At 41.2% G+C, this 14670-nt stretch overlaps 1 protein-coding gene across 1 annotated transcript; it reads left to right on the top strand.

The window, feature by feature from the left end:
* Positions 1 to 1450: 1450 nt before the first annotated feature.
* Positions 1451 to 13544, top strand: CMAS (cytidine monophosphate N-acetylneuraminic acid synthetase). The gene is made up of 8 exons (XM_065422113.1): positions 1451 to 1644; positions 4142 to 4284; positions 4596 to 4751; positions 7450 to 7583; positions 9758 to 9852; positions 10710 to 10872; positions 12699 to 12834; positions 13372 to 13544. Exons 1-8 carry the CDS (start codon positions 1451 to 1453, stop codon positions 13542 to 13544), a joined length of 1194 nt encoding a protein of 397 aa, XP_065278185.1.
* The last annotated feature ends 1126 nt before the right edge of the window (positions 13545 to 14670 follow it).

Raw genomic sequence — 14670 nt, 5'->3', positions numbered from 1 at the left:
ATAGCGTCCGGGGGGGATTTGTAAATGTCCGGATTTCCCCCCCATGCAGAGCGCGCGCGGCTGACAGGGCAGCCGGCCGGATCGTGCCACTCGCACGGGGCTCTGACAGCCAGAGCCCCTCCTCCACTTCCCCCTCCTCTCCCCTGCAACTTGAGACCACTCCCCTCCTCTCTCTCCCTCCCTCCCCCTCCCTGCATTCGCAGATCACCGGCCGGCCGTTCGCCTCGGGCCTCCGGCAGTCTGGAGCTCCTCCCCCTGCTCCCCCCTCCCCTGCTGCTGAGCGCGCTGCTCTGCAGCACTCTGTTCTGAGCGGCACGGTAAGGGGGTCAGGGGGTTGGAGAAGGGGCAGGGAGGTTCTGGAGGGGGCAGTCAAGAGACAGAGAGCAGGGTTGGATGGGTCGGGAGTTCGGGGGGGGGCTGTCTGGGGTTTGGGGGTGTAAGGTTTTGGGCAGTCAGGGTACAGGTAGGGGGTAGGGTCCTGGGGGGCAGTTAGGGTGGAGGGGTCTCAGGAGGGGGCAGTTAGGGGACAAGGAACAGGGAGGCTTAGGTAGGGGGTGGGGTTCTGGAGGGCAGTTAGGAGCAGGGGTCCCAGGAGGGGACAGTCAGGGGACAAGGAGCAGAGGGGTTTAGATGGGTCGGGAGTTCTGGGGGGGGGCTGTCAGGGGGTGTGGAGTGGTTGGATGGGGCGTGGGAGTCCCAGGGGTCTGTCTGGGGGTGGGGGTGTGGATAATGGTTGGGGCAGTCAGGGGACAGGTAGAGGGTAGAGTCCTAGGGGGCCAGTTAGGATGGGGGGAAGGTCTCAGGAGGGGGCAGTCAGGGGACAAGGAGCAGGGAGGCTTAGGTAGGGGGTGGAGTCCTGGGGGGCAGTTAGGGGCAGGGGTCCCAGGAGGGGGCAGTCAGGGGACAAGGAGTGGGGGGGAGGGTTGGGGGTTCTGAGGGGGGCGGGAAGTGGGAGGGAGTGGAAGGGGCAGGGGCGGGGCTAGGGCAGGACGGGCGCGGGGCTAGGGCGGGGCTCCTCCCGTCCTCTTTTTTGATTGTTGAAATATGGTAACCCTAGTTTGGGGCAGGCCTACCCGCGCATCTCCCAGGATCCATAGTACGATTAACACTAAGCCAGGCTGGCTCTGAAACTCAGTCCCAAAAGCCACCACTGATGGGTTTGTTCTTCCTTGAACTCTTCTGAGCTGTACTCCACCCATCCACCCTGTATTGGACAGGGCACCCCCTGCCCTCCCACTCCACCCTGTGCTAGGCACCAACCCCAAATAGCACAGGGCTTCATTCCACTCCGCCCCTTCATCCTCTGCAAGGCTTAATTGCCTCCCCACGGGGTACAGCCCCAGAACTACATTTCCCGGCATGCTCCTGGCTGTGGGCGCCGCGCCGGGGGCGGGGCTGACGCGTGGCACCAGGGGACGCGGGGCGGGGGCCGAGGCTCGCCCAGAGGAAGATGGATTCCGCCGCTGCTTCAGCCAGCCCCGTCCCGGCGGCCGAGGCCGCGCAGCGCCCCCCGCACATGGCCGCGCTGGTGCTGGCGCGCGGCGGCAGCAAGGGGATCCCGCTGAAGAACATCAAGCCCCTGGCCGGGCTCCCGCTCATCGGCTGGGTGCTGCGGGCGGCTATCGACTCCGGGGTCTTCCAGAGGTGCGCATGCGCGGGGAGCCCCACTGCAGCCCCCCCATTCCGTCAGAGGGGTTTTAATTAGCGACGTGTCTTGATTTTAGGTTAATTAAATAATGTGCTTTGAGTGTTGTGATTAAAATTACTATATATTCATATTCTTTGGGTGTTGTTAATATATTAATGGTTACAATTACTATACATTAATTAATATACTGTGATTTTCAAATTTAAATTAAGCCACCACCTCATGTCCCATCTGCTGCACCTGAGTGCCAGGGAGCTGAGTTAGCTCCCATTGACCAGAAAGTACCCTGAGCCTTGGCTCTTAGCCTGTATTTTAACCTATGTCTAATGTGGAGATTCTAGGTATGCCATGACTAGAGTGACCTGCTAATTTTCTTCTTGCTGGCTGCATTCATGAACAGGACAGACATACCCATTTAATCTTTTAACTACAGGAGGTACAGAACTGTTAGACAGAAACGGGATATGTTTTCCAGGTCCCTTTAAATAACTTGAATGGGAAATGTAAATACACCTCTACACCGATATAACGTCACCCAATATAAAATGAATTTGGATATAACATGGTAAAGCAGTGCTCGGGGTGGGGGGGGCTGCGTACTCTGGTGGATCAAAGGAAGTTCGATATAACGTGGTAAGATTTTTTGGCTACCGAGGACAGTGTTATAATATATGGAGATATACCTATCTCATAGAGCTGGAAGGGACCCTGAAAGGTCATTGAGTCCAGCCCCTTGCCTTCACTAGCAGGACCAAGTACTGATTTTGCCCCAGATCCCTAAGTGGCCCCCTCAAGGATTGAACTCTCAACACTGAGCTATCCCTCCTCCCCCATTGTACGTATATACGTATGTACATACATACTCACTCACTCTTGTACATACACCTCTACCCCTGTTATATCGGGGTAGAGGTGTATGTACAAGAGTAACAGCTCTTTGTTTAATGTAAAGGGTTGTGGGTTTTTTTTTAAACTGTTCAGTTTGAGATAATTTTATTCCGGAACACGTGGATGAACCTGGAAACTAATATTCACTGCTGTGTAAATAACAGGAGTACTTGTGGCACCTTAGAGACTAACAAATTTATTAGAGCATAAGCTTTCGTGGGCTACAACCCACTTCTTCGGATGCATATAGAGTGAACCATATATTGAGGAGATATACTACTGCTGTGTAGTAGCTCACGTGAGTGTTGTAATTTGTGACCTGGAGCTGCTGTCATCATCATTATATATATTCTGATGAATCCCATCTTTGGATGGAAAAACTTATAAAAGAAGAGCACCATTTATTGTGTGTAGTACAGTGAGAAAGATATTAGTATCACGAGCAAGGTGTTTTTTTCTCTCAAGTTTTATTGCATTTGTTACATTTTGGGGTTCTTTAAATTGTAATTCCGATGGCAGTGGTTTCACACTATGTATGCCTGCATTTTGCAACAGTACACACAATCGACCCAACCCCTCCTTTTGTAAATATTTCTCATTCCTGATAATTCTGCTATACCAGTATTGGGGCTTATTGTGCCAGAATTTCTGTGGCTGTTATTTGATTAGCTGTCACGCTGGGGTTGGATTGAACCTATTGCATTTATTTTACTGTAGTTACAGAATAAGCTAATTTATAACCGAATTCATGCAAACAGATATGAATGGTCATTGTATTAACATCAGCATAGCTTCTGAACTATGCAGCTATTTCAAATTCAACATTGTAACAGTCCATTCAGATGAATCAATGTGTCAAACAAATTAGAACACTTTGAAATAATGCATTTCCTACAGGTATGGAAGCTCAGACCTCAAAGTGTTAGATTACAGTACCACTCAGTTTTTCAGGAGAATGGATTTTAATCTAATTTAACTTGGTTGGTTGGTTTCTTATCCTGCTGTTGACAGCAGTAGTTTTACTAACAGAAAATACTTGAACTAGTTCTTTTTCCAGATGCAGACAATATTAAGATGTGATGATTCTTAGTAGGTTAGTAAGCATTTGGACACCACTTACCAGCCTTCAGAGCAAGAATAAAAATTGACCATCACTTTTCATCTTAAAAGAAATGGACGCAAACTATTTCTTGGTATTCTGTGACATGGTCACAGTTTGTTGGCTTCAATTTGATGTTCTTGTGCTTCAAAACCAAGTCTAATACTTTGTGGCTGTATGTGAGCCAGTGAGGGTGGCTGTCTAATTCAATCAGTGCTTAACCAGCAAAGAGTTGATCTTGCTAAGTGCATTCTTATGAGGCATCTACTAAAATGCAGCATTGACTTTAACTCCCATGATTGTAGTTGCTCCACTGACAATTTAGAAATGGGATGCAAACATCCAGTTTAAATGTTTGTCTCATTTGGTGACCAGATTTCTGCTGTCATGCGTAAGACTAGTAATCAGCCCATTAATGTTATACAGTGCATTTAGAGATTATTGTTAATTCTTCTCTTGTGTTCTCTCTGTAATCATTCATGCAGTGTGTCTTTGTCTGCCAACAGTGTGTGGGTTTCCACAGACCACGATGAAATTGAGAAAGTGGCAACGAAATTTGGTGTAAAAGTCCATCGCAGAAGCGCTGAAGTATCTAAAGACTCTTCTACTTCTTTGGAGGCCATCCAAGAGTTTCTTCGTCATCATAATGGTATGTTTGTTGCTATTGATTTAAGTCCCAATGCGTCAGGGTGCTGAATGCCCTTAACTCCCGTTGAAATCAGTGAGGAGGAGGGTCTTTAATATTTTTTTCTTAATTAGTAATGCTGTAGCAACAATTTTTCTAATGGCTAAAGTGAATCACTTAACCATATAACTTATGTATCTGCTCATGGGATTTCTTTGAAATTGTATGTGTGTGTAAATAATGTTAATCGTTAAGTGAAAGTATTTTATTATTTATATGTATTGAATATTTCATACAAAGTTTCTCATTATATATTTTACTTTTTCATTCTTTAGAGGTTGATATTATAGGAAATATTCAGGCAACATCTCCCTGTTTACATCCTGATGATCTTATTAAAGTGGCAAAAATGATCCGAGAGGATGGCTATGATTCTGTATTCTCCGTTGTGAGACGGCATCTGTTTAGATGGAGTGAGATAAAAAAAGGAGGTAATATTCTGAAGTTTCTGATTATTTCTGTGGTTCATAAAGCATGCTAGACTGGAAGCTTTATGTTCATTACACTTGGAAGTGGCATCAGAGGCATACATTTCATAATCAGAGGAACCCAAATAGGTGTCTTTTTTAAATAGTGATGTTTTAATGTAGCTGTTAATGTTCATTCATTTCTTAGAGATGACCTGAAGCTCAAAGTACGAGTGTCACTAACATATTTAAACATAAAATTACTCTGTCAAAAAGCCCTCAGTTCATGTCCCCCCACAGATTACATGTTATATATCGATCTGACAGCAAAGGCTTGCCTCTTCACTAGGAGAAAAAGTAGGTTCTTATCTCGTGTTAGCTAACACATGATAATTAACATGAGGTAAAATTGAAGGGAAGACTTAGTTGACAAAACAACGGAAACCCTAGGCTACCCCATAGTCTTTATCTTAACATGCTAACTTGTGTTAAAGCAACAAACTGCCTTGTCTTAGCTGCAGTTTTACCTCTTTTAGTTGCCACATGTTAGCTAACATGAGATAAGAACACACCATCTTTCCAGGTGAAGATGCAGCTGTAGCAGAGAGGCCAACCATTAAATGAACTGAGATGGAACTAACATCTCACCTTTGAAAGAGGTTCCTGCATCTGAGGGTGAGACACATTGGATACTTATACTGCTGCTGTCCATGTTTTATTAGTTTCATAAAATGGAAGCCTTCATTCTCCAAGGAGTTCAAGTCCATGCCTTTTACACCGCTAAGTCCATTTCATAAAAATTACCCAAGAGCTCTAATTCTTGTCCAGTGTCATAATTTGGGATGTTTTGGGTGTTGTTTTTACTGTTTACCGAGCACTGCCCTCTGAGAGAGAATATAAAAAACACTAGTTTACCACACACAAAAAAAGTTAACAAAGCATTATTCTGAAAATAAGTTGAAATGAAAAGTAAAGACTTCTTAGAATTAGGGCAGTCAAGCAGTTAAAAAGATTAATTGCATGATTAATTGCGCTGTTAACAATAATAGAATACCATTTATTTAAATATTTTTCAGTTTTCTACATTTTCAAATATATTGATTTCAATTACAACACGGAATACAAAGTGTACAGTGCTCACTGTGTGTTTATTTTTGATTATAAATATTTGCACTGTAAAAAACAAAATAGTATTTTTCAATTCACCCAGTACAAGTACTGTAGTGTAATCTTTTTATCATGAAACTTGAACTTATAAATGTAGAATTATGTACAAAAAAACCTATGTAAAACTTTAGAGCCTACAAGTCCAATCAGTCCTACTTCTTGTTCAGCCAATCGCTCAAACAAGTTTGTTTACAGTTGCAGAAGATAATGCTGCCTGCTTCTTGTTTACAATGTCACCTCAAAGTGAGAACAGGTGTTTGCATGGCACTGTTGTAGTCGGCGTCGCAAGATATTTACATGCCAGATGCGCTAAAGATTCATATGTCCCTTGATGCTTCAACCACCATTCCAGAGGACATGCGTCCGTGCTGATGATGGGTTCTGCCTGAAAACGATCAAAAGCAGTGCGGACCGACTCATGTTCATTTTCATCATCTTAGTCAGATGCCACCAATAGAAGGTTGATTTTCTTTTTTGGTGGTTTAGGTTCAGTAATTTCAGAATCAGTGTGTTGCTCTTTTAAGACTTCTGAAAGCATGCTCCACACCCCATCCCTCTCAGATTTTGGAAGGCACTTCAGATTCTTAAATCTTGGGTCAAGTGTTGTAGCTATTTTTAGAAGTTTCACATTGATATCTTTTTTGCTTTTTGTCAAATTTGCGGTGAAAGTGTTCTTAAAATGAACAACATGCTGGGTCATCATCCGAGCCTGATATAACATGAAATATATGGCAGAATGTGGGTAAAACAGAGCAGGAGACATACTATTCTCCCCCAAGCAGTTCAGTCACAAATTTAATTAACGCATTATTTTTTTTAAGGGGCGTCATCAGCATGGAAGCATGTCCTCTGGAACAGTGGCCAAAGCATGAAGTGGTATATAAATCTTTAGCGCAGCTCGCACGTAAATATCTTGTGACGCCAGCTACAACAGTGTCATGCGAACACCTGTTCTCTCTTTGAGATTCATTGTAATTAAGAAGTGGACAGCATTATCTCCCATAAATGTAAACAAACTTGTTTCTCTTAGCGCAAGGAGTTACTACAGAAGGAATAACATGGTGTGAGGGTGTATAGTAGACATATAAGAAAAAAAATACTCTGTTTTAAGATATACAGATGACTTTATTTATTTATTTTCAATTTCCCTAAAAAAGCAAAAAATACCTAGATTTTTCCATTCAAGGTACTAGAAATGGTAATGGGAGAAGAGCTATTTTTCTTTCACAAAGGCAGGGACACTCTAACAGGGTGAGGTGAGGCAAGAGGAAGGTTTTGGTCTGAAGACTAAGATAGATGTGTTCTCTGCAAGTTTGAATGGGGATCTTTCAGTTTTCTATACAAGAAATATAGGGCATTCCTACGCCTTGGGATCCAAAGTTACCAAGAGAGAGACAACAGTTCAATGATTCTTAGGTACCTACCCTTTCTGAGACAGGAATCAAAGAAGCTGGTGACTGTTTTACCCTTAATTTCCCAGCAGCAAGGTATTTAAACAAGAAAGTGACTCTAAACAAAAGCTTTTATTTGTTATTTGTCACGATTTTGTTTACAGTTAACGAAGTGACAATGCCCCAAAACCTGGATCCAGCAAAGCGGCCCCGGCGTCAGGATTGGGATGGAGAACTGTATGAAAATGGGTCATTTTACTTTGCTAAAAAGGACTTGATTGAAAAAGACTACTTACAAGTTAGTGCTTCTATTTTGTGGGGCTTTTTAGAGTAATATCTCTAGTACTCTTTCATTATGGAGCTCACAGCTGGCAATTGTGATGCATGTAATTGGCTATAGTAAGGTAAGTGTTGGAGGAAAAAACGGATGCCAGGCAGCAATTATTGATGCCAGGTATGTTGTAACCCTTAACTACTGTTAACCCTCTGGCACTAGTAGGTACAGTTCTTACAACATAGCTTTCTGAAAGAATTTGTGCAAGAAGAATGTATTTTTATAGGCCTAAGGATATACAGTGTTAGAATTCCCATTGGAACTCCAGGATTCGGTTCTATGACTCTTAATTCAGCTGAGTATTCATCAGAGTATTCCTCTTAAGTAAGAATTTTAGAATCAGGCCTCCAATGTGGCATGTAGATAAAGAGGGCTGTGGCTCTATTACCAACTTTCTTGTGACTTTTAGCAAGTACTTAATCTCTCTGTACCTCAGTTTCCCCATTGGTAAAATGAGGATAATGCTTATCTCACAAGGGTGTTGAGGCTTAATTGACTTAACTTTTGCAGAGTGCTTGGAATCCTTTAGTTCAGTGGCTCTCAAACTTTTTTACTGGTGACCCCTTTCACATAGCAAGCCTCTGAGTGTGACCCCCCCCTCTTATAAATTAAAAACACTTTAACACCGTTATAAATGCTGGAGGCAAAGCCGGGTTTGGGGTGGAGGTTGACAGCTCATGACCCCCCATGTAATAATCTCGCGACCCCCTGAGGGGTCCTGATCCCCAGTTTGAGAATCCCTGCTTTAGTTTTAGAAGTGCAAAATATTTCTTAAAAACTTACAGGACTCAGTCCTGAGTTGTGTTCCACTTCATTTGGAACGGAAAGCAGATGAGTCGCCCATGCTGGAGGGATCCTTTGAAGTGGGATAGTTACCAGAGGGTGCAGAACTGGTGTATCTGACTCCTACACACCACTCTCCTGTAACCTGCAACATATGGGATGTATCAGGGAAGGGGTGTGCTGTACTCCCACACTCTTGGAGCTCACAGCTAACTAACACACATTAGAAAGCCCCAAGGCTAGCGTAGACCTGGCTCCCGGATGAAGTAGCCGTAATTGGCTCACCTTGCACAGAAGGTTGTCCCAGCTGAGAATGTTAGCCATGCTGTAAAACTTTTGTCTTGCAGGCACCTTCATTCAGTGTTGTACTATTATCATGTTAGCTGCAGAGGCAGCAATTAAACATAATAGGCCTTTGGCTTCTTACTAAAGAAGTTGAGCCTACTTATTGTCAGCATTCACTTACTACAATAACATTTTGGCATTATCTGAGGTTTCCACTAAGAGCTGGTCTTTCTGAAGCTGAAAATGAAAGGCAGGCCTTTTTTTTTTTTTTTTTTTTTTTTTTTCATCTTGATTCTTTGATGCTAAGGTGCAGTCAGTCCACTCTGCCCATCAGAGTTATCCACAGCAGCTATTACTCAGGACATGGTTCCTATGTACTAAACTGGAAATGTACTCTACATGAAATTGAAAAGCTGTTTAGAGCCTTGTGTTGAATTATGCAACAGAAAAATCAGTGACTTTTTTCACTTAACATTAATAACTTGCTACTTCTAGAGAGTGCCTTCCATCAGAGGAAGTCCAAAATGATTTACAAACATTAAGTATTTCTCATAACAACTCTCTGAGAGATCAGTAGTCTGAACTCCATTTTACAGATGGGAAAACCGAGGCACAAAAAGACTAAGTGACTTGCCCATCATGCTATAAGAGATCCCAGAAATCCTGAGAAAAGAGAGTCTGTCATGCCAGAAAATAGTTTGTACTGAGTCAGAGCTAAATGTGCTGCTGTCTCTTTTCCCACTAAATGACCTAGTGAAGTCAGTAGGGTTTAGTGATGAAAGTCTTTGTGTCTCAGTTTCTTTGGCTGTAAAATAAGGGTAATAAAGTCCTTTACAAAAATGAGTCTGTAAAAGTCTAGGATGAAAAGCACTGTGCAAATGGAAAGTAATAGTAACAAATGTTTGTTTTTCCAGCTAAGTAATTTGGTCACTACTGTATATGGCGTTAAACATATTTAGTCCTCTTCATTTAGTCGTGAAGGCTACACATTTCTGTCTTTAAGTTGCTGTTGTGTTAGCTACTGATAATGAAGTATGGGGAATAATACTACTGAAATCTAATTTGTTTAGGGTGGAAAAGTGATCTACTATGAAATGTGTGCTGAATGCAGCGTGGATATAGACATAGATATGGATTGGCCTATTGCAGAGCAAAGAGTGCTGAGGTAAAAAGGAAGGTTTTGAAAGTTCAGTATTATTTATCATAATTGTGATGTATTTTGTCCCTTGATCTTGAATATCAGCCTTTAAGGGTTCGTATGACCAAACTTTGATCAATCTGTTTTTTTCAGTGTTGATTGTTTGTTTAAAGAAATAGTTGCTCAAATGTCTTTGACCTAAGCTATCTTTCTCCCCATCCCTGTACCATTTCCTAAGGCTGTTGAGATCAGCTGAATTGGCCTTGTTCTTGGTTCTGCGGTTTTTAGCCTGGGGATAGGTGATTCAAAAACCCAATCTTAACATAGCACTTCTTTAGTATGTCCACTCTGGCTCTGTCCAGGGCTCTGTGTAAGATCTTAAGCTCCTACACGTGGACGCCATGCCTAATTCTGTGTTTGTAGGGCTACATTAGGATTGGGCACCGCAGGCACTACTGTAATGTAAAGGTTAAGTAATACTTTAGTCATTGTATCTGTGACCCGTTTTTCCACATTTCTTTTTTCTTAAAACAAGTGCTATAGAACATAACTCGCTCTTCTAAAGAAAATAAAAAAAACTCTATTGCTATTTTTAAAAACAAATAAAAATGGGCAACTTGTCTTTCGCCACAGAGCTGCATTTATTAGTAAGTTTTAAGTTTTGTTTTTTCATGTTTTGAGAAATACAGATTCATTTATTCTGCATTTATCTTTTGGGGTATATTTTGAAAATTAAAGATGTTGGGGAGTCTTTCTTCTTGTGAAAGTAACCGAGAATCACAAACCAAGATCCTTTGCTTTGCATTAATGGGTTAATTTTTATTTTAAATTTTTTTAAATGTAATTCCGAAGTCTTCCATCCTGAAATGATAGCTTTTCTCTAGATATGGCTATTTCGGTAAAGAGATGAAGCTACTGGTTTGCAGCATTGATGGATGTCTCCCCAATGGTCACCGTTGTTTGTCAGAAGATCAAAAAGAATTAAGCTCTGATGATGATGATAGAGTTGCTGATGGGATTTCCTTATTAAAGAAAAGAGGAGTTAAGGTAAGCATCCTTTTTGAATCATGAGACTTTCTGTTCCTTGTTTAACTTCGACACCGTGAACTTTTAAAAATTAAAATGGAGGTAGGGCAGGGCACTTCTGAGAACAATTTTGATTAAGCCATCTTAGCACCTCGAAACACTCAGATGGTGGTAACTGTATGATCTCTAGTTCCTATGTGGTTATGACAAGTTTCTAGATCTCACTCGTACTTTTGTTGGCATTTGCTCTAGTTGTCCCAAGGTGGTGGGAAGGAATTTGTATGGTATTGTGTTGGCACCGCTCATGTTGCAAGTGCTGCTGATCTGGCGCGCACACTGAGCAGTAGTCCTTTATCTCAGTAGTTGTGTGGCTCCTACTCGCCATAGTATCTAAGTTCCTCATGAACCTTAATGAATTTGTTATCACAAAAGCCCTCTGAGATACAGAAGCACTGTTATCCCCTGGTGATAGATGAGGAGTTGAGAGACAAGATTAACTGACTTGCCCAAAGTTACACAAGAACTGTGGTAGAGAGAGGAAATTAAGCACAGATCATTGGAGTCCCGGTCTAGTGCTTTTAACCACAAGATCATCCAGCCTTCATCTCAGAAGTCCTTAGAGTTCAAGATAAGTGAAAAAACCAAAACCACATTGTTTTAAATTGCTTTCCTTAATCATTAAAGCCAAATTCTACCTCAGTGAAGATCTTACACAAGTGTAAGATCTTAAATTGGTGCAGGATCAGCCCTATAAGTCAAACTTACATTTACTGTACAGCCTGATTGATTCAGCCAGGGAGAACTTCCCAGTGCAGGAACTGAGTAAGGTAGCTGCATGCTGTCTTACAAGGCCCCCTCTGCAGCTCTCAAGAACACAACAAAGGTAGGGATGGGATGGGGCAGAGACCTAGCAGTTGCTGCTATGGTGATTCTGTGAAGCACTGTTGCCTATAGCTGCCAAAGTATGTCTGAGCCCATTTCTGTACCTTAGTATTGGGAATGGGGGAGTCTAAAGATGTCATAAATCTCCTGGGGCTGTGAGTTTTGTTCTGCATCTCCGTGTATACTGTGAACGTATGGTATCTTGCGCTGCGCACAACTCCCATTGATTCTAAATATGAAAAGATGAGTGCAGAATATTCACTGACAACTTGCAGCACAGACTGGAGAGGAGAATTTTGCCTATACTTAATTTTTTTTTTTTTTTTTTTTAACAAAAACATAAGTGGCTTTAACTTTTGTTTTACCCTACAAAGTGCTTTGTTCCTAGCTTTCAAATACAAAATGTACTTCCAACATTTACTTGCAGTGTCATGTAGCTCTTTCTTTTAGAATTTTGCTGAAACTCCAGAGTCCTGAGTGCAAATCACAAGAATGTTGCTAGACGGAGAAATCATGGAAAATATTTTGAATACATGTGTACATCTAGAAGTATTGTGGAAACCTTCATCAAGATATTTGTATTGCCCAGTGTGGTTTAGATTAGGTGTTGAGACCTTGGGGCATTTGATAGCCAGCACACCACGGTTGTATTGTGACAACCAATATTTCATTTAACAATCTTGGCATGTGTTGTGTTTAAAGAGAAAAATGAGAATTCCTGTTTTGTGAATTAGAAGGAAACTTACGTATGGATAAATCACTCTTCCTTAATGACTAGAAATGCAAGGTTAATAATGTGTTCTTGCATCCTAGTCAGCTCTGCTTTGAGTCCAAAAGAGATACTTCAGCTATGGAATGCTAGTGCCTTTATCAGAGATTTTCTAAAAGCAATTTCCATTATGATCATTCAAAAGTCACTTTGTGTCTGTATATGGAGTTTATTCTAATTTGACTTGATTTAATAGGTAATCTCTAAAGAAGAGTTTTCAAAGACGATTTCTGCTATGAAATTGGATTGTGAGGTGAAAGTACAAAAACGACGAGGTGTAGAAGACTGGAGAAATAAAATGAGTTTATCCTGGAAAGAAGTGGCTTACTTAGGTTAGTTTCTTTTTTTTTAATAATGGAAACTTCATGCAACATACACAGGTCCAGTTAAATAATACATAGCATGGCTTATCTTCAAAGCACTTTGCCCTTAGTTTAATAGGCAAGATTAATAACGAGATTGCTGAAAGCTCTGATTCTACCGTGCAAAGGGTTTTTCAATTAACAGTTAAGGGCCCAATCCTCCAAACACTTGTGTAAAGCTAAACGAGTGCTTGAGTAGTTCCATATACTTTAAAGGCACTATTCTTGTGTATAAAGTTATGCATGATCTTAAGTATCTGCAAGATCCGGCCCTTAATATTTTTATCGTTTTGTAGCCACCACCTGTAAGTTTTACGTCTCTTATGGAGGTTTTGTAAGGATTGATTGATTCCAGTTTGTGAAGTGCTTTTGAGATCCTTAGGTGAAAAATGCTGTAAAAATACAAATTATTTCTTTAATTTATTAACCAAAGTTGCAATTCATCACATTCAAGAGAAAATGCTTTACTTATCTCACTTCAACTTATCTAAATTCCCCCTTTGATAGGATATGATGAATCCGATGTGGACTGCTTGAAGGAAGCTGGCATGAGCGGTGTTCCTGCAGATGCGCGTGCCGCTGCTCAGAAGGCTGCCGGTTATATTTGTAAAAGTAATGGTGGCCGTGGTGCCATTCAGGAGTTTGCAGAATACATATTGCTGCTAATGAAAACAGTTTGAGTTTGAATTAGGAAAGAAAACTAAATGAACTGAAGAACTAATGAGGAAAAACCCAATTCCCTCCCCCAGGATAAAGTCTGCCTTTACTTTGCATAATGGCTTGCCTTTGTTGGACATTTCCACAGAGTTAAAAGGGTATTGTCAACAAGTTCAGGGCCCTATATTGGTTTAATTTTAATAATATAATTATTAATATAAATGCTTTCAGACATATAAGCGTAATGAAAAGGTTTTTGTGTGTGTTCATGAAACAAAATTGCAGCATTGTGTTATGGCATGAGAACCGCAAAGTAAAACCGGTTATTCTATATTGACTGTCCAAACTGAGTGAAATGCAAAACATCAGTGGCTTAAATGGTGAAAGAGATGTAATTTTAAAACTCTAGATCCTCTTTATGAACTAGAATTTTGTTAGTAAGAAAGAGAAGGAAATCTCTTCTTCAAGACTTTGCTACCTGGGTATTAAATGCTGCTATTCTGAAAGGGCCTGATCCAATGTCATTTAAGCATTAGAGTGAGCTTTTAATGACTGCACAAGGTGTAAGGCAATAGAAAATCAGTCCGGTGGGGTTTGTTTTGTTTTTAACCTGCTACTAGAGTGAGCTTATTTTATCTTACAACCATATCTCTTCCAGCATATGCACAAACTTGTGCTTATTAGAACTGTGATTTACAAAATCATAACTGCTGCTTTCTCATACTATAAGTAGTGCCTAAAATACTGTAAAATGTGTTAATACAGTAAAAACTCTTTTATCTAGCACTTCACCAACCAGCAAGCTCTATAAACCGGCATTTCTGAACTGCACTGAAAATCTGGTGTATAGTGTGGTTGGTGCAGGGCCAGCAGGGGGATGGGGTGTGGGAGGGGCTGCAGGGCACACTCTTGGAGGGAGTTTGGGTCTGGGAGGGGGATTGGGGCAGGGGGCTGGGGTGTGGGTGTAATTGCTGGAAAAACTATAGTTGGTATCTATATCTCCATTGGTATGAATCGTGGCTTTTTTATATCATGTTAATTTATGGATGATTTATAAATTGGTTTCCTTTTTTGGGGGGCAGGTTTTGTTTTGTTTTTGTTTTTGTTTTGTTTTATTTGCCTTAAAAATAACTTGGTAATGTATTCATA

This window comes from Emys orbicularis, chromosome 1 (genome assembly GCF_028017835.1).
Source record: "Emys orbicularis isolate rEmyOrb1 chromosome 1, rEmyOrb1.hap1, whole genome shotgun sequence".
Lineage (NCBI taxonomy): Eukaryota > Metazoa > Chordata > Testudines > Emydidae > Emys > Emys orbicularis.
The sequence above is the reverse complement of the archived record's forward strand: the minus strand, read 5'-3'. Positions and strand labels throughout refer to the sequence as shown.

Bases quoted from the DNA above. Each gene is read 5' to 3' on its own strand.
- CMAS (XM_065422113.1), top strand. From the start codon at position 1,451: ATGGATTCCGCCGCTGCTTCAGCCAGCCCCGTCCCGGCGGCCGAGGCC. The intron at 1,645-4,141 runs GTGCGCATGCGC...GTCTGCCAACAG, and splicing joins GACTCCGGGGTCTTCCAGAG to TGTGTGGGTTTCCACAGACC. The intron at 12,835-13,371 runs GTTAGTTTCTTT...CCCCTTTGATAG, and splicing joins GAAAGAAGTGGCTTACTTAG to GATATGATGAATCCGATGTG.